General features: G+C 45.2%; 1 protein-coding gene across 5 annotated transcripts in view; it reads left to right on the top strand.

Moving 5' to 3' along the window:
• CACNB3 (calcium voltage-gated channel auxiliary subunit beta 3) overlaps positions 1-18,425 on the top strand; it is a 185,047-nt gene that overhangs the window by 14,996 nt on the left and 151,626 nt on the right. For 2 of the 5 annotated variants that reach the window (XM_030196833.1, XM_030196831.1), the window contains exon 1: positions 8,207-8,406. The exons of the other annotated variants lie outside the window; for them this stretch is intronic. In XM_030196833.1, coding sequence (XP_030052693.1) covers positions 8,362-8,406 — 45 coding nt within the window. In that variant the 5' untranslated portion in view covers positions 8,207-8,361. Of the gene's footprint in view, positions 1-8,206; positions 8,407-18,425 lie in introns of those variants that run through there. 5 annotated transcript variants of the gene reach the window in all.

The raw sequence follows: 18,425 nt of genomic DNA, 5'->3' as shown, positions 1-18,425 counted from the left end.
TAAATTGCCCAGCCTTTGGCAGACATGTGCTAGCAAATGTAAACAAATCAAAAAACACCCCCCCCCCAAAAAAAAAAAAAACCCCTCCACTTCAACTGAGCAAAGGATTCACAGACAAAGCATTTTCTTTGTAAACTTTGTAAACGTACCTCCATCCTGACCCCAAATTCCTAAGTTACCGCAGCTGTTTTGCAATTGCCTTTTAAATGAAATAAACAAGCTTAAACACACATATACTTTTTATGTTTTAGCTGGTCATGTGCACTGTAGGAGTGGAAAGCTGAGCTTTGAAACTGGAAGTGCATGTGCAGAGCATCAACGCTTACCAAGAGACTGTTTTGCGCATGTGCTAGGCGCTTTCCCTACTGAACCGCTTACAGATTTTCTGTGCATCTCATTTGAATGCGATTTCCTTTATGCATCAGTTGCTGTTTCAAAATCGCTAAGTTCACTAGCGGATATAAACATGTACGGTATTTAACGGCGACCTTTATGCATTGGGACCTAGCTTGCTCTCCTATGGCTATGACTGCAGCAATTATTACAAAAATCGGAGAGGAATCCCTGGTGAACTGTAGGACACTAAGAAGGGCGGTGGCCAGTTATCCGTACTATGCATACTGTCCCAGGCCACACATGGTGGCGATACAGTGGTAAGAATCACATTGCATTGTTGCCCTGCATAATCAAACCACAAGTCTGACCCAGGAAGAAGGAAAAGCACAATAAAGGATCGGAGGAGGGGGAGAATGAAAAAGGTTTGAGGATGGGAGAACAGGTTTATAAATTCAGGCGAAAATGATTTATTATGATCAAAAGAAATAGAAAAATTTGGATAATTTATCTAAAGGTCTTTTTAAAATAATGATTTAACATAATTGGGATTGTAAGTGTTTTTTGTTTTATTGCTGTATGAAGTCAAGTTTCTTGTTCTCTTACCTTTACTTTGCTGTATTGTACTTGACAGTTAACTTTGCCTAGTCGTATTGTTCAGGTGATTGTTGTCTGGTTCTGCTGGTCCCAAATAAAAACCATTCAAACATAAAATATTTAATGATTTAACTAGAACAGATAAAATACTTTTCATTCTGGAATTACTGCAACCTAAAGCTGAGCACCTTGAACATTTTTTTCAATCTAAAGTAAATACGATTAAGCAATCGTTTTCTTTGAAAGAGTTTACTTTCCTTCATCATGTAACTTAAATAATCAAATCATTAGTATTCCGGGCAACACGATGTGGCATGATTTTGATAACGTTCCTTTAGAATCAGAAAAATCTTGAAGAGGTTTGTTAGCAAACCATGTCCTTTGAATGCATGCCCTTCTTATCTGTAAGAAACAGCTCCTGTGCAAATTGTAACCTGGCTTCCTGAATTTGTGAATTTATCCTTACAAAGAAGTCATTACCATGATAACTTAGCTAATACAAGCAAAAAAAGCCCGTTTCTCCAAAAATGAAACGGGCCCTAGGAAGGCATCGTCTAAGCAATTTCTCCTCTCTCCCCTCCCCTTCCCTCCCATCCCATCCAATCCAATCCATGTCCAGCGATTCTCCTCTGCTCTGCCCTCCCTTCCCATCCCATCCCATCGATGTCGAGCGATTCTCTCCTCCAGTGACTCGCCCCAGCCCCCACCTGCTCCCCTTTTAAGCACCCGAGTTCCAGTTCAACCCCAGCCCTCACCTGCCTGCCCTCTTCTCCCACAACAGCCCTCCTTTCCTTCCTGCTGCCCTTCCTTTAAAAGTTTTATTTTACCTGAAGTTGCAGCGGTGTCAGTGAAATCGGCAGACTCGGCCTACCCTTTCCTTCCCTCTCAGTGTCCTGCCCTCCTCTGACGTAATTTCCTCTTTCCGCGAGGGCGGGACACTGAAAGAGAAGGGAAGGCTGGAGGCGAGCCAATTACATAGTAGCTCATTTGCATGCGGTTACAAACCCAGCCAACCAGCCATCCAGGGACGCAGATTGACCAATTATTATATAGAGAGAAAGGGGACTCTTTTACTAAAGGGTTAGTGTGCGGCAATAGGCTTTCTGTGAGCCAATCTGGAACTACCGAAGGAGCCCGACAGTAGTTCCCATCTCCAGCATGTGCCATTTCCGGTGCTACAAAAATATTTTCTATTTTTGTAGCGCTGGTGTTTACCTGGCGGTAATTGGGCAGCGTGGATATTGCCAGGTTAGCGTAGGAGTCCTTACCACCACCTCAATGGGTGCCAGTAAGTGCTCTACCCCCCCCCCCCCCAAAATGGCCGTACAGTAAGTGTTTCACTTACCGCATGGCCATTTCTTTTTGAGAAAAAAAGACAGCCTTTTATCCACTGCGGTAAAAGGGGGACTCAGTGCACGTCAAAAACACGTACTGACGCTAGCGCAGGCCCCCATTTACCACAGCTTAGTAAGAGGACTCCCATAGTATTGACTCAATACCAGAATCCTTAGGGGCAGATCTTAGGGCCGTAGAGAACTGCAGGACGGTAGCCAGCATTCCCTGGATTGCCAAATTGATGGAGTTTTTGGTAAATGAATAACTACAGGCTTTTCTTGAATCTTACAATGTTTACACTATATACAGCATGGGTTTAGATCGAACCATAGCACAGAAACATTGCTTTTAGTGCTTGCTTCAAAGGTTAAAACTATTTTGAGCAGAGGAGAACAGGTTGTCCTGCTTCAATGTGATATTTAGGTTTTGTGAACCAGGGATAACGGGTACGGTATTGACTTGTTTTGAGCAATTTCTCACAAAATGAATCTATTGTGTATGAGGAAAATACTCAATGTTATCAATGCGTGGGATAAACATAAAGGAATCCTGTGCAGAAGGAACGGATCCTCAGAAGCTTAGCCGAGATTGGGAGGCGGGGCTGGTGTTTGGGTGGTGGGGCTAGTTCTGGGCAAGACTTCTACGGTCTGTGTCCTGAAAATGGGGCTAGTTCTGGGCAAGACTTCAATGGTCTGTGTCCTGAAAATGGCAGATACAAATCAAGGTAGGGTATACACAAGAAGTAGCACATATGAGTTTATCTTGTTGGGCAGACTAGATGGACCATGCAGGTCTTTTTCTGCCATCATCTACTATGTTACTATGTTGATGGAATCCAGGCTGTGGAGTGTCTCAGGGCCCACCTTCTCTCGCCTCTTTTGTTCTGTGTTTGTCTTAGCTCTTTGGGAGCACTGTTTTTGGATTTTGGTATTACCATCTTATTGTGGGGGATTCTGATTAATCCAGTTGGGGTGTTATTCATTCAGAGCCCTCCCTCTCCTCCCCCCTTGAGCCAGGTGGAATCACAGCTCAACACAGAAGGAGCTGCTTGGAGTTCTCCATCGGAGAGGCCTATGGGGCCATTAACATCTGTGCTTTGGATCTCCAATTTACCATCTGAGGAGTGATCTGATTTACCTTCTAGGAATGAAGTAGTGCATCAAACGGGAGAGCTATTTGGGGTCTCCTCACTAAGCTGGAATTGACTATTGTGAGTTGCTTATCTGATATTGGTAATTTAAAACTGTCTTGTCCAACTTTGGTATAAAAATGTGAAACAGAGGTTGAGCATCGTGAGAAGTTGGAAAATATGGAAAAATCTCTGAAAGATAATATGGAAACGGTGGCGTGCAGACTTCAATTAAGGATAAAACTGTGATTCATCATAAGCTGGAGCAATTTGAAACTCAATTTAGACATCTGAAACTTTGACTGCTTCATTTTCCAAAAGTGTCTACAGCCATTAGATACTTTTAAAAGGTATTTAATAGAGGTTTTGAGTTTACCACCAGAATCAATTCTTCTGGTTAATAGGGTGTTCTATTCTAGTTACCAACTAGAGCACTGGCTGAGAATGGACTATCAAATGGGTGTATCTGCAGTGGTGTACCAAGGGGGGGGGGGGGGCGGTGCGGGCGGTCCGCCCCGGGTGCACGCCGCTGGGGGGGGGGTGCTGCGCGCCGGTCAGCGTCGTTGGTTTCCATGCTCCCTCTGCCTCGGAACAGGAAGTAACCTGTTCCGGGGCAGAGGGAGCATGGAAACCAATGACGCTGACCGGCGTGCGGCACCTCCCCCAGCGGCGTGCACCTGGGGGGTTCTTTCGCCGGGGTGGGGGGTGTCCCTTCGCTGGGGGGGTCACGCTGCACGGGGGGGCGCTGCACCTGGGGGGTGGGGCGCATTGGCGATCCGCCCCGGGTGTCAGCGCCCTTCGGAACGCCACTGTGTATCTGCTATTTTGGACTCTTCTCAAGAGTTTGTCTCAGATCATGCCGCTATACTTGCTAATTTTGTTTTTGAGCAAGATTTAAATATGATTATATGTTTGTATATTTGCAACTTACAAATCTCAGTTTTATGGACAGAGAATATGGATATTTTCGGATTTAGTGAGAGTGACACAAAAAAGATGTAAGGCTTTTCTTTCTATGAGGTAGAAAGCCTTGTCCTTGAGTGTCATTATGCTACAATATCCTTGCAAGTGCATAATTAAATATTTAGATATTAGGTACATATTATTTATCCCAGAACAACTATGTTCCTTCTTGGATTTGAAGAAGCTCTCTCCAAGTACTATCCCCCCTCCCTCCGAGATCCAGGGTCCCCCCCTCCCTCCGAGATCCAGGGTCGCCCCCTCCCTCCCTCCGAGATCCAAGGTAGTCCCCTCCCTCCCGCTGCATGGGCAAGAAGACCATCTGATCGCTGCAGTCTTCAGGACGTCTCTCTCCTTCCCTGAACTGGGCCCGCCCCCATCTGACATAAGAAACCTACATCAGACGGGGGCGGGCCCAGGTCAGGGAAGGAGAGAGACGTCCTGCAGCGATCAGATGGTCTTCTTGCCCGTGCAGCGCCTTCATACAGAGGTGAGAGGCGCTGCGCGGGCCTGGTAATGCGGAGGGGGGGCCTGGTGGAGGGGGGAGCGGCGGCGACGACCTCAGGGAGGGCGGCAGGGGCGGGGCAAGGGGGCGGAGGATGGCGGGAGGCTGAGCTGTGGGAGAGTAGAGAGAAAGGAACAGGAAGGGAGGGGGCCGGGGCTGCTAAAATTTGGAGTTTTCGTGCAGGGGGAAGCGGAGAGCAGCGGGGGGGTGGGGGGCAAGGCCGTCCATACAGGACGCTCCTGACGAGCACCTTTGCCCCCTCCCGATCCTTTTTTGATTTTGTTTTCATTTTCTATTTTATGCAGAGGGAAGCGGGGAGCCACGTAGTTTGTGTTTTTTATCTCACTTTTGTTTTTAAACATGCCAGCTTGGATTTTTATGCTGCAGGGGGAAGCGGGGAGATAACAGCTCAGGCCTTAACGACAGCTCTGACCTCACATTAAATTTATCACGGTAAATGATTCGGTGCAATCGTCAGTATGGTTAGTGCATCCCGAATTGTCCACATTTCAATGGTAGTTACTCGTTTGCATTCCGTTTTCGTTAGCTGCTAGTGTCGTCGGAAAATGGCCTTTAATGCATGCTACGGTTGAAAATTTCTTCATTAAAGGGTCGTTAAAGGGTCATTAAGGTTTAGTGCATCTGGGCCTTGGTTGTAGAGGAGTGGGGTGATGAAGGCTACAACAGTAGGTGGGGCATGGGTGCAAGACAAGGGAAGGGCATAGGTGGGGCAGGTGTCAGGTTTTTCTTTGTCGAAAAGTTGGCAGCCTTAATTGTTAAGGATACACTGTGCTGAAGGGCATTTTGGGTAAAAGCATTTTGACAAAGATTTCAAATCAAAATGACCCAAGTACAGAATAAATTTGAAATAAAGCTCAAAATCAGTAAGCCAGTTGTGAAATATGTGAATTGCAAGTCCACGGGAAGAATTAATATATAGATAGGGTTTACAGACTTTGGTACTTAGGCTTGAGTTGTCTATCCGGTGTTACTGACCACAGTAATAAATACATGAAACCAAGATGGGGACATAAAGACTCTTCCACAAATGGTGGCCTTGGGGGTGCAGAAGTCGGGTGACACATATGCGCATTGCCAGCTCAAACACTATATACGAACTTTAAACAAGGAAGCATTGAATAAAAAACTGGGAGATAAAATTACAAATTTCTTTGTCGAGATATCTGAACACGCCCCATCGGTTTTTCACATACACCAGAAATTGTGGGAACTGGCGCCTGGGAAGGAGTTAGCTCAGCTTCGGCAAAAATGGGAGAAAGATGTGGGGTGGGAACTGGAAGCTTGGGATATTGTGGTGCAGATAAAAGATATTCCACGGGTAATAGGGGGAGCAGCTCTTAGGGAATGTGCATTTAGGGTGATTCATAGAGCATATTTCACCCAAGTACAACTGTATAAGTCAGGGGGTATTGGGTCCGCTTTATGTTTGAAATGTAATCATAGTAACATATAACATAGTAGATGACGGCAGAAAAAGACTTGCACGGTCCATCCAGTCTGCCCAACAAGATAAACTCATATGTGTATACCTTACCTTGATTTGTACCTGTCTTTTTCAGGGCACAGACCGTATAAGTCTGCCCAGCACTTTCCCATCCTCCCAACCACCTGCCCCGCCTCCCACCACCGGCTCTGGCACAGACCTTATAAGTCTGCCCACCACTATCCTCACCTCCCAACCACCAACCCCTCTTCCCCCCACCGGCTCCGCCACCCAATTTCGGCTACGCTCCTGAGGATTATCGGTATGATAATACGTTTTATCATGCGCTATGGGACTGTGTGCTAATACAGAGATATTGGAGACAAATAGTATTTTATCTTTCTCGTGTAATGCGTAGCAGATTGGAAGTTGAATCCTCTGCAATTAATATTAGACTGGAAAGAAGCACGCCCGAGACTGAATGCAGATAAGGTTCTACTATATTGTAAATTGTGTCTGGTTGTGAGAAAATGTATAATGAAACACTGGACCACGGCTGCCCCGCCGACATTTTGGCACTGGCGCAATCAAGGGCATCAATTGTTGGCATGGGAGGCGAGAGAGGCCAAAGGTTCCTGCAAAAGAAAAATTAGATTTCTCAAAATATGGGGATGCTATTTGGATGGAATGACTCAGAAAGGTAGAAGTTTAATTCTCAATACCCTATAATAACATAGAACGAATAAGGGTAGCTGTATATTATGTATGTTAATGGGTTGACTTGGGGAAGGGGGGACACAGGGGAAGAATAGGGAGAGGGAAGTGAGAGGGAACAGGTAAACAATGGGAGGAATGGGTAGAGGGTAGGAAGATGGGAAATGGGATAATAACTGTTATATATACCATACTGACATACTGTTAAATTGTGATGTTTGTAAATCAAAAACAAACTTGAACTATGGAATGTTAAAGCTGTTGAAATATCAATAATAAAAATGTTGAAATATAAATACATGAAACCTAAGATTAAATCAACATCCATCAGCAAATGATTTTTGATTTAGTAACTGAAAAAGATACAAAATCACTTGAATATATGATTTCAAATCTAAAATCAAGGTAAAAGTGATTTCAACTAAAGAAATCATACAAAATGATTTTAAAATCATCATTTCAATTCACTTGATTTGAAATCATATCCAACGCTGACCACCAAGTAGTTTTATGGGGTTTTTATTACTCGTACAAACATTGTATCTGGTGATATTGAAAGGGGAGGGGGAGAACTACACAAAAGTGAATCTTGAGACAGAAAGGGCCAAGAGACTACAAACCACAGCGCTATAGGGACGTTTCCGGGCTCACTTGAAGTGCCTTGGTTGTTCAGCAGAGGGCGCCCTTTCCCTGGGAATAAATGGGGCGGGGCAGCCTTTTTAATATACTGATGGAGATGAGAACCGCAGATTTGTGGAGTTCTCTTTTGCACACTTTTTTTTTGTTGTGAGGGAGGAAGAAACAGAAACCGAAAGCTGCTCAGGAGACCCTTTCTGTAACAGCCCCCGGTTCCCAGCAGCATCCGTCTGCCTCACGTTCATACACAGATCTGATCAGCGATAGGGAACTGGGAAGCTCGGGCATCTGCTAGCGACTCCATGCCTTCCTCTTGCTAATCATAGAATACACGATTCCCCTACAGCTTTTGCTTACTATTTCTCTTGCCCACTCCCCCCTCCCCTTGACTTTTTCTTGCCTCTCACTTTCTCAGCATCTGGAGGCTCCAGCTGTGCAGCCTCAGACTCCGAGCAAGCCTCTGCCAATCAGAGAGCCTCGTCTGCCTGCGTGTGACTGCCAGAGAGGAAGGTGGGTGGATGCTATTGTTCCCTGGCTCTCCTCTGATGCTTAAGCGAAGTGGTGGGGAGGAAAAAAAAGCTGCTTTCCTTCAAGCCAGCTTCCAGGGTGTGACCACAAGCTTTCCACGTCCAGCTGGACCTCGGTGCTTTCCCTCCCCTCCCCCATCAGGCCCCCATGGTCCCTCCGCCCAACCTTTCATTTTAGATTATGTACGACGATCCCTATCTCCATGGATTCGAGGATTCCGAGGTGGTAAGTGCGGGTGCGCTAAATGGGAAGAAATTAGGCTGATTGGCTTCTTTACTGGTCTCGTTTAAAGCTCTGTGTTTTGAAAACCTGTTAGCAGATTCCAAGTATTTCCATCTGCTCTGAATTTTTTTATTTGATCTCATTATATTTCTTTTGCGTGTGAGGGTATATATATATATATAGAGAGAGAGAAATCTTTTGTATAGGGCAGTGGCACTTCCTTCTGATTGTGTCTGAGGAAAGTTAAAGGCTGGTGGTGGTGTGTGTGTGCAGGCAGGCAGGCACAGGGCATTCTGCAAAACTAGCAGCTTGGTATTGTTTGTATAATAAGTGAGATGTGAAGTTCACACCCGCTGATGGTTAATTCTCACCTCCCAGAACCTGATGAGGTGGCGTGAGAATGGGCTGAAGCATGTGCAGGTACCCTTAGCTTGTGTGCTCTGATCACAAGCAAGCCAATGATGCGAACCTCACATCCAGGACCACCACCATGAAATAAATTAGCTCTCTAAAGCTTAGATCGGTGCCAGCTATTCCATAAACTCAGTATGTTACGAGAAAAAAAAAGATCCCGCTTCCACCCAACCTGCTGCTGCATAGTGACACTCAGCGCTACAGGCCCCTCTCCACATCAGCAAGAAGTACTGGTGAACTGGGTTCACCAGTACTACTACTACTACTATTTAGCATTTCTATAGCGCTACAAGGCGTACGCAGTGCTGCACAAACAGAGAAGAAAGACAGTCCCTGCTCAAAGAGCTTACAATCTAATAGACAAAAAATAAATAAAGTAAGCAAATCAAATCAATTAATGTGAACGGGAAGGAAGAGAGGAGGGTAGGTGGAGGCGAGTGGTTACGAGTCAAAAGCAATGTTAAAGAGGTGGGCTTTCAGTCTAGATTTAAAGGTGGCCAAGGATGGGGCAAGACGTAGGGGCTCAGTACACCCCTTGTTGGTTCATCACCATTCAGGACTGCAAGAACCTCTTCTTTGATGAGCTCTTGGCAAAGTCTTTCCAGATGCCATCTTTCCTTCTGCCTTGGGGGAGGGGAATGGTCCTTGATATACTGCCTTTCTGTGGTTACAATCAAAGCAGTATACATATTATATATATACAGGTACTTATTTTGTACCTAGGGCAATGGAGGATTAAGTGACATGCCCAGAAGCAGAAGGAGCTGCGTACGCCTTGTAGCGCTATAGAAATGCTAAATAGCAGTAGTAGTAAATGGTAAGGAGCTGTTTTGGGAATCAAACCCAGTTCACCAGGATCAAAGCCCGCAGCACTAACCACCAAGCTACTCATAGTGCTCTTATTTTTTTTTTAAAGATATAGTTCAGGCTGAGGTCCACAGACAGACGTCGAACAAGAACAACCCAGGATGGAGTCGGTAAAAGTCAGATAGCCACGGTTCAGTTGCTTCCGTCACACTTTAGACCTGGTGATATAATGTACCGTTATGAGATACCAAAGAACCACAAAAGGGTCTTCTTTGTGGTCCTACAAGGGTATGTAAAGCTTAGAAAGTACAGCCTTAATTTTTCCAAGGAGGACACATTGTGAAGCAAAAAAAGAAAACATGTTCTTGCCTGTAGTTTCCAAATTTAGAACAAGGGAGGGGAATTGCAGAAAGCCACATACGGTAGAGCTGCATGCTAATGGCTTAGTGTGTAGCTTTTACCACAAAATTAACTACAAAATATACCATGGCAATGCAATAATCTATAAGCCTTCAAATCAAATTACTGCTGGCTGCATTAAAAACAGTATATAATGGCTTCGCTATCATGCCTGGTTTTGTATTTTGCTGTTTGTTTTATCTTTTCAATAAAGCTTTTTTTTTAAAGAAAATGTTGCAGTAATCTACAACCCCAAATGCTAAACCAAAGATAAGATTCCACTGATGAGGAAAAATAGCACCTTACTCAAACATACAAACATTTTTTAACATTTTATTTGTATGTTTATATGTGTATGTGGCTTAAAATCTTTTTTTTTGAAGAGAGCCCTCAGATCAACCACCACTTTTAAGGCAACTCATTTCTCCTTGCCCGGTGGAATAGCACCTCTTTCATCGGGCAATCTCTTTTAAATAAACATATGTGCTATTACACCAACATAACAGTGCTCTAAAGTGCAGTGTGCTCCAAAGTATAACATACAGTGGGGGAAATAAGTATTTGATCCCTTGCTGATTTTGTAAGTTTGCCCACTGACAAAGACATGAGCAGCCCATAATTGAAGGGTAGGTTATTGGTAACAGTGAGAGATAGCACATCACAAATTAAATCCGGAAAATCACATTGTGGAAAGTATATGAATTTATTTGCATTCTGCAGAGGGAAATAAGTATTTAATCCCTCTGGCAAACAAGACCTAATACTTGGTGGCAAAACCCTTGTTGGCAAGCACAGCGGTCAGACGTCTTCTGTAGTTGATGATGAGGTTTGCACACATGTCAGGAGGAATTTTGGTCCACTCCTCTTTGCAGATCATCTCTAAATCATTAAGAGTTCTGGGCTGTCGCTTGGCAACTCGCAGCTTCAGCTCCCTCCATAAGTTTTCAATGGGATTAAGGTCTGGTGACTAACTAGGCCACTCCATGACCCTAATGTGCTTCTTCCTGAGCCACTCCTTTGTTGCCTTGGCTGTATGTTTTGGGTCATTGTCGTGCTGGAAGACCCAGCCACGACCCATTTTTAAGGCCCTGGCGGAGGGAAGGAGGTTGTCACTCAGAATTGTACGGTACATGGCCCCATCCATTCTCCCATTGATGCGGTGAAGTAGTCCTGTGCCCTTAGCAGAGAAACACCCCCAAAACATAACATTTCCACCTCCATGCTTGACAGTGGGGACGGTGTTCTTTGGGTCATAGGCAGCATTTCTCTTCCTCCAAACACGGCGAGTTGAGTTCATGCCAAAGAGCTCAATTTTTGTCTCATCTGACCACAGCACCTTCTCCCAATCACTCTCGGCATCATCCAGGTGTTCACTGGCAAACTTCAGACGGGCCGTCACATGTGCCTTCCGGAGCAGGGGGACCTTGCGGGCACTGCAGGATTGCAATCCGTTATGTCGTAATGTGTTACCAATGGTTTTCGTGGTGACAGTGGTCCCAGCAGCCTTGAGATCATTGACAAGTTCCCCCCTTGTAGTTGTAGGCTGATTTCTAACCTTCCTCATGATCAAGGATACCCCACGAGGTGAGATTTTGCGTGGAGCCCCAGATCTTTGTCGATTGACAGTCATTTTGTACTTCTTCCATTTTCTTACTATGGCACCAACAGTTGTCTCCTTCTCGCCCAGCGTCTTACTGATGGTTTTGTAGCCCATTCCAGCCTTGTGCAGGTGTATGATCTTGTCCCTGACATCCTTAGACAGCTCCTTGCTCTTGGCCATTTTGTAGAGGTTAGAGTCTGACTGATTCACTGAGTCTGTGGACAGGTGTCTTTCATACAGGTGACCATTGCCGACAGCTGTCTGTCATGCAGGTAACGAGTTGATTTGGAGCATCTACCTGGTCTGTAGGGGCCAGATCTCTTACTGGTTGGTGGGGGATCAAATACTTATTTCCCTCTGCAGAATGCAAATAAATTCATATACTTTCTACAATGTGATTTTCCGGATTTAATTTGTGATGTGCTATCTCTCACTGTTACCAATAACCTACCCTTCAATTATGGGCTGCTCATGTCTTTGTCAGTGGGCAAACTTACAAAATCAGCAAGGGATCAAATACTTATTTCCCCCACTGTAACTAAAAATACTGAAACGAGAACTTATCTTTACTCGTTGTTTGTTCCCGTTATCATTGATTCTTTAATTCTTCCTTGTCTCACTGTTGTTCTTACAACCCTTGCCACTCTCAGTCCATGACGATCAATACTCCAAAAGATGTAGTCCGCGAGGCTTCCCAGAGTAGCGCCCGACGCCACGGGTTTCACTGTTTTCTTCAGGGACTTGGGTTAAACGCCCAACGCTGCTGTTCTAAGATGAACTTATTTCATGACTGAGGCTCCCTGGCCCCCACAAAATCTCTGGTATCTAACAGCACCCCTGCCCCTCCAGACCCCCGGACTCCCCCTCCCCACGCATACATACCTTCAAGAGGTAGGCGTGATTCCCACTATGCTTCTGCCTCCGTGCCACCACTTTGAAAAATGGTGGGCACCTGACCTTGTGTGGTGCAACTTGGGATGCTCTGCATGGGGTTAGTCTGCCAAATAAGAGAATTTGATAATCCAGGTAGACTGTCAACTAAGGAAAATTCCCTTATATGGCAGACTGACCCCAAGCAGGATGCACCAAGCAGAGTCAGATGCTGCCATTTTCCAAGATGGCAGACTGGAGGCAGGAGTGAGTGAGCATCACTGCTGCCTGTTGAAGGTAAGCAGGGGGATCAGGGGTCAAAATGATGAGGGTGCCACGAGACACCAGGGATATTTGTTTGGGGGTTCTACTAGAAACCAGTGATATTTTGGGGAGTCATCTCAGGGGAGGGGTTAGGCTACCAAAATATTTTGGATGATTAGAAGGATTGAGATGCTAAATATTTTGGTTTTTTTTGGAAAGGGAGATTGAGGAATCAGAGGTCTGGAAGACCCAGGGAAGAATATTAGCTTTTGTGCCCTGATGCAGAAGGCTATGTGCTGCCTCAGACCTGGTGGTAAAATTCTCATGTTGTGCTTGCCTTAAAATCAGCTGAGTACTTCTATGCATTGGGATCGGAATAGCTAATAGCTTGATCTTAATGTGCTAAGCACTTCTCCCATGATAAACCCATTTCTGTATTGTGTGGCCAGTAACAAGCACGCATACCTTGTGTTAACCACACACTTCTTCCCACAATATCTCTGTGCATTGGCTCCAAGAGTGATTGCTTTAAAGATACTAACAAATCGCTGGTTGTGTGTGAGGTTCTGTTTCTGTGTGCCCACAAGTGTTCTATCCTGGGCAATACTGTGCAGGGCAGTTCAGCCCTATGAAGGGAACCTAGAAAAAAAACAGTCCAAAGGAAGTGCCTTGTGCAGAAATAGCACTCCCAAACCATTCACTACACAACAGTTGCAGTTACCCAGTTCAAGGAAGAAGACATTTTGCCCAGTCCTGTTTTTAAACTTAAATCCCAAAGCAGGGAGGTATTTGTAATCCCCGATTCTGTCTATTGAAATTAGTGCTACAGGTTCCATAATGCATCGGGGTGAGGTTGTCAGTAATCCAGGACTGATCTAAAATCACCCTCCTGGATCCAGGTAACTTGGAAGCTCTGGTACATTTCCCTCTTTCTCTTCCTTTTCTCTATAAACGGTTTACAGGTTGTGATACCTTCTTACTCTCTTGTGAGTCATTTTACACAGATTTCCATTTCTTCCAAGATTGCTAGGTTTACTAGAACTCTGCATATTACACAGAGGATGAATTGTTTTATGTACAATATCCAGTGCAATTTGATTACCTGGTTTTGCTCCTGGAAAGCAGATCAGTAACAGCATCAGCCAGAAAGAGAGAAAAAGGGGTTGTTCAGCCTTTGGAATTATTATTATTCATCGTATTTCATTCAAACAATAGCACCTGTTAGGGAGGGTCTGTATTTCTGTCTGTTTGTGCATCCATCTGTATGTATAGGTTTGTTTGCACATACATGAATAAGCATTTGTCGGGATAAAGGCAGGGGGCAGCAGGATGGAAGGCAAATTGGGCCCCTCCACCCAAAGATGAGCAGAAGCAGTGAGAAGACAGTCAGTGATGCAGGGCCCTGAACCGCTGTGGCACATTGAAAAAGTGAAAAACTTACAGCAGTGTGATCCACAAGACAAGATGAGGATGGAAGGATGCAGCGTGCTATTGGGGACCCAAATCTCATCGGGATAAGAAAGCTGCGCCAAAGAGGTGTGCAGTGTTCCGGCAGGGAACCAACCTTCATGGGCACAGGAAGAGATGGCAAGCACTGTAGTGGCGGATGAGCCAAACCAGAGGCTAAATATGATAAGAAGCTGTGGGAGATGAGGAGGGAGGAGGAGAGAAATGCAAGGGAGGCGGGGGGGGGGGGGGGATAGAGAGAGTGCAAGGCAGGAACGGCATGGATAGACAGACAGACTTCCATACAGAAATGCCTCGGTCTGTGAATGGAGGAAGGGGAACACGGTGTGTCAGACTGTATGTGTGTACTTTTCAACATTAATATTGAAGCTGTTGCCAGATCTCAGTCACATAATTATGTGCTCAAAATCCTTCCATAGAGCTAATGAAACCATAACCATAATGGCACATGTCACTTTTATAGCGCTCGTTGACGTAAGGGGCATTGTATGAACAGACACGGGACAGGCTTTGCTTCATAGATCTTACAGACAAACTCAGGAAATTAGTAGTTAAAACCATCAAGGCTGGGAATGGAAGAATCAGGGGTTAAGATTTAAACATAGCCTCAGAAAGGTGGGCTCTTACACTAGATTTACATAAGATCCAAGACAGATCATGACACATCATCTACTATAATAAAACTCACCCTCAAAGTTCTGAGGACACTGACGTCAGTGAAGCCAAGCCCTGACTTCCTTCAAAAAGGTTCGAAGGTTCGTGGTGGTGAAGCCACCAGAATCGCTCTGGGCCCCGCCCTCGAGGGCAGAGCAATGGCAGAACAACGAAGGGGTTGGCAGGGAGGGAGGCAGAGAGGCGGGGGGTGGGGTGGGAAATCGCTCCGGGCCCCGCCCTCGCGTCAAACGTCATGACGTAGGGGGCGGAGCAATGGCAGAACAACGAAGGGGTTGGCCAGGGAGGGAGGGGGTGTTGGCGACGAAAACCTTGCTAGCGCCCGTTTCATTTGCTCTGAAACTGGCCTCTTTTACTAGTAAGTACATAACAATAGCCATACTGGGTCAGACCAGTGGTCCATCTAACCAAGTATCCTGTTTCCAACAGTGGCCAATCCAGGTCACAAGTACCCGGCAGAAACCCAATTAGTGTTACCATTCCATATTACCAATCCCAGGGCAAGCAGTGGCTTCCCCCATGTCTGTCTCAGTAACAGACTATGGTCTTTTCCTCTAGGAACTTGTTCAAATCTTTTTTAAACTCGGATCCGCCAACTGCTGTTACCACATCCTCTGGCAACAAGTTTCAGAGCTTGACTATTTTTTAAGTGACAAAAAATTTCCTCCTATTTGTTTTAAAAGTATTTCCATGTCCCCACTCCTGTTTTTGATCTACTTGGAGCCCCTGTTGCGCAACATCATAAAAGACCCAGATGTAAGGGGAGTTCAGCTGCCGCAGCTTCATATCAAAGTATTGGCTTACGCGGACGACATTCTCCTAGTGTTGACGCACCCCCAGACATCGTTGCCAATAGCCTTAGATCACATAGCAGAGTTTGGATACTATTCGGGTTTCCAACTTAATTCACAGTCTGAGGCGCTACCAATACCCCTTTCAGTGCGGGAACGCTGGGAGGGACGGTTCCCGTTGAAGTGGACCACTGACTACCTGGTTTACTTGGGGATTAGATTACCAACATCGTTAACACAACTTTACAAAACCAACTTAGCCCCCTTGTGGAAAGAGACACAACACACCTTAGAAATGTGGCAGCGCCTTCCCCTGTCTTTGTGGGGGCGCGTAGCTCTGTACAATATGGTCTTGGTCCCTAAATGGTTATATGTGGTCCAAGTACTGTCTCTATTCTTCTTACATAAAGATGAGCGGAAACTACATAGGCTACTAGCTAGATATCTATGGAAAGGGAAAAGACCCAGGATTACATTAAAGCAGACATACCTTCCAATACATAAGGGAGGGTTGGGTGTACACAGCATTCAACGTATGTCAGTGGCGGGCTGCATGAGACACCTTACAGATTGGTTTAGGGGCACATCCTATTTTTCTTTTCCTGTTTCTGAAACTAAAATGGTGAGCAAGTATCACTTTAGTTATTGGCTGCATGCGCCAACTGGCAAAGCACCTACTGCCAAGGGATACGCCCCTATTTTTGCGCCACTGAGACGTACATGGCGATGGCTGTGCAAAACTGGAGGGTTTGAGTGCCACTCTTCCCCCTTCCTACCGATTGGAGGTAATGCGGATTTTTCAGTGGGCACGGATACTGGGACCTTCCAGGCATGGAGAGAGGGGGGGACAATATTCCTGTTCCAAGTACTAACAAAAGAGGGCAAATGTAGGTCCTTCAAAGACTTGTGCGAGAACGTTGGACTTCCAGCACGGGCTACCCTCTCCTACTTACAATTGAGTCATTACATTGCCTCCCTCCCCCGAGTTTCGTTGACCTCGCAGAGATGGAGGCAAATCACAGATTTGCTGGATCTGGAGGCGCAGCTTTCGGTTCCTCTTAAATTTTACCATTTTAAACTTAAAGAGCTTTGCCCGGAGATACCATATGACCAGATCGCTGGGGCTTGGACTGGAGATTTGGGCTGTCTTATTACTGGCGCGATGGTACAGGCTAATCTGACAATTGGATATAGGACCTTTAAAGATGTGATACTACAGGAATCCCAATATAAATTCACTATGAGAACATATATCTCACCACATAGAGCGTTTAGAGCTGCCCTACGACCTTTGGATGACTGCCCTAAGTGTGCGGGATCTGGGGCGCACTTGGGACATATGTTCTGGTTGTGCCCTCCGGTCCGTGCCTTCTGGATACAACTTTGTACATTCGTCTCGACTATCTGGGGGTTGCAATGGTGCCCCTTGCCTACTCTTTTGTTTGATAAATACAAAGTGAGGGGGAACCGAAGAAGGGGCATGTTGCCATTCCTCCGCAGGGCGACTGCTATGGGAAAAAAAACGATCTTATTGAATTGGATCTCATCGGAACCACCTTCTGTGCCACGATGGCGATCCCTTATGATTTCCCTAGGTGCCCTGGAACGTAGGGAAGTAAATGACTTAGCATCCCCAAAGGGAGATCGACTATTACAATGTTGGTTACTGTTTTGGGATACCCTGACCCCCACGGCTCGCAGTAGAATCTTGAACGGGTAAGCTCGCGGGGAGGAGGGTGGGTGGGAGGTGGGACGGGGGGGGGGGGGTTAGAAGGGCATAGGATGAAAAATAAAATCATAGATGGCCATTTTGAATATGTTAGATGTTCATCAGACTATTGGAACACACTTGTAATGCAATGCTTTTCTCACTTTACTGTCACTTGTATATTTTGGTCATCAATAAAAATGATATATAAAAAAAAAAAAAGTATTTCCATGTAAGTTCATTGCATGTCCCCTGGTCTTTGTACTTTTTGAAAGAGTGAAAAAATCAATTTTGCTTTTACCCATTCTATACCACTCAGGATTTTGTAGACCTCAATTATAACCCCCCCCCCCCCCACCACCACCACCAATCCGTCTCTTTTCCAAGCCCTAACCTCTTTAGCCTTTCCTCGTATGAGAGGAGTTCCATCCCCTTTATCATTTTGGTCGCTCTTCTTTGAACCTTTTTTAATTCCACTATATCTATTTTGAGATATAGCGAACAGAATTGAACGCAATACTCAAGGTGCGGACGCACCATGGAACGATACAAAGGCATTATAGTATTTTCGGTCTTATTCACCATCCCTTTCCTAATAATTCCTAGCATCCTGTTTGCTTTTTTAGCCGCTGCAACACACTGGGCAGAAGATTTCAGAGTACTGTATACGATGACACCTAGACCTTTTTCTTGGGTGCAGACTTCTAAGGTGGACTCGATCATCAGGCAACTACGATTCGAATTATTCTTCCCAATGTGCATCACTTTGCATTTGTCACATTAAATTTCATCTGTCATACGGATTCTCAGTCTTCCAACTTCCTAAGATCTTTTTGCAATTATTCACAGTCTGCCTGTGTTTTGACAACTTTGATTAGTTTTATGTCATCTTCAAGTTTAATCACCTCACTCGTCATTTTGCTTTTCAGATCATTTACAAGTATGTTAAATAGCACCAGTCCCAGTACAGATCCCTGTGGCACTCCATTATTCACCCTCCTCCATTGAGAAAAATGGCCATTTAACTCTA

The sequence above is a fragment of the Microcaecilia unicolor genome, chromosome 3, assembly GCF_901765095.1.
Source record: "Microcaecilia unicolor chromosome 3, aMicUni1.1, whole genome shotgun sequence".
Lineage (NCBI taxonomy): Eukaryota > Metazoa > Chordata > Amphibia > Gymnophiona > Siphonopidae > Microcaecilia > Microcaecilia unicolor.
Note: the sequence above shows the minus strand (reverse complement) of the source record. Positions and strands in the feature narration are given on the sequence as shown.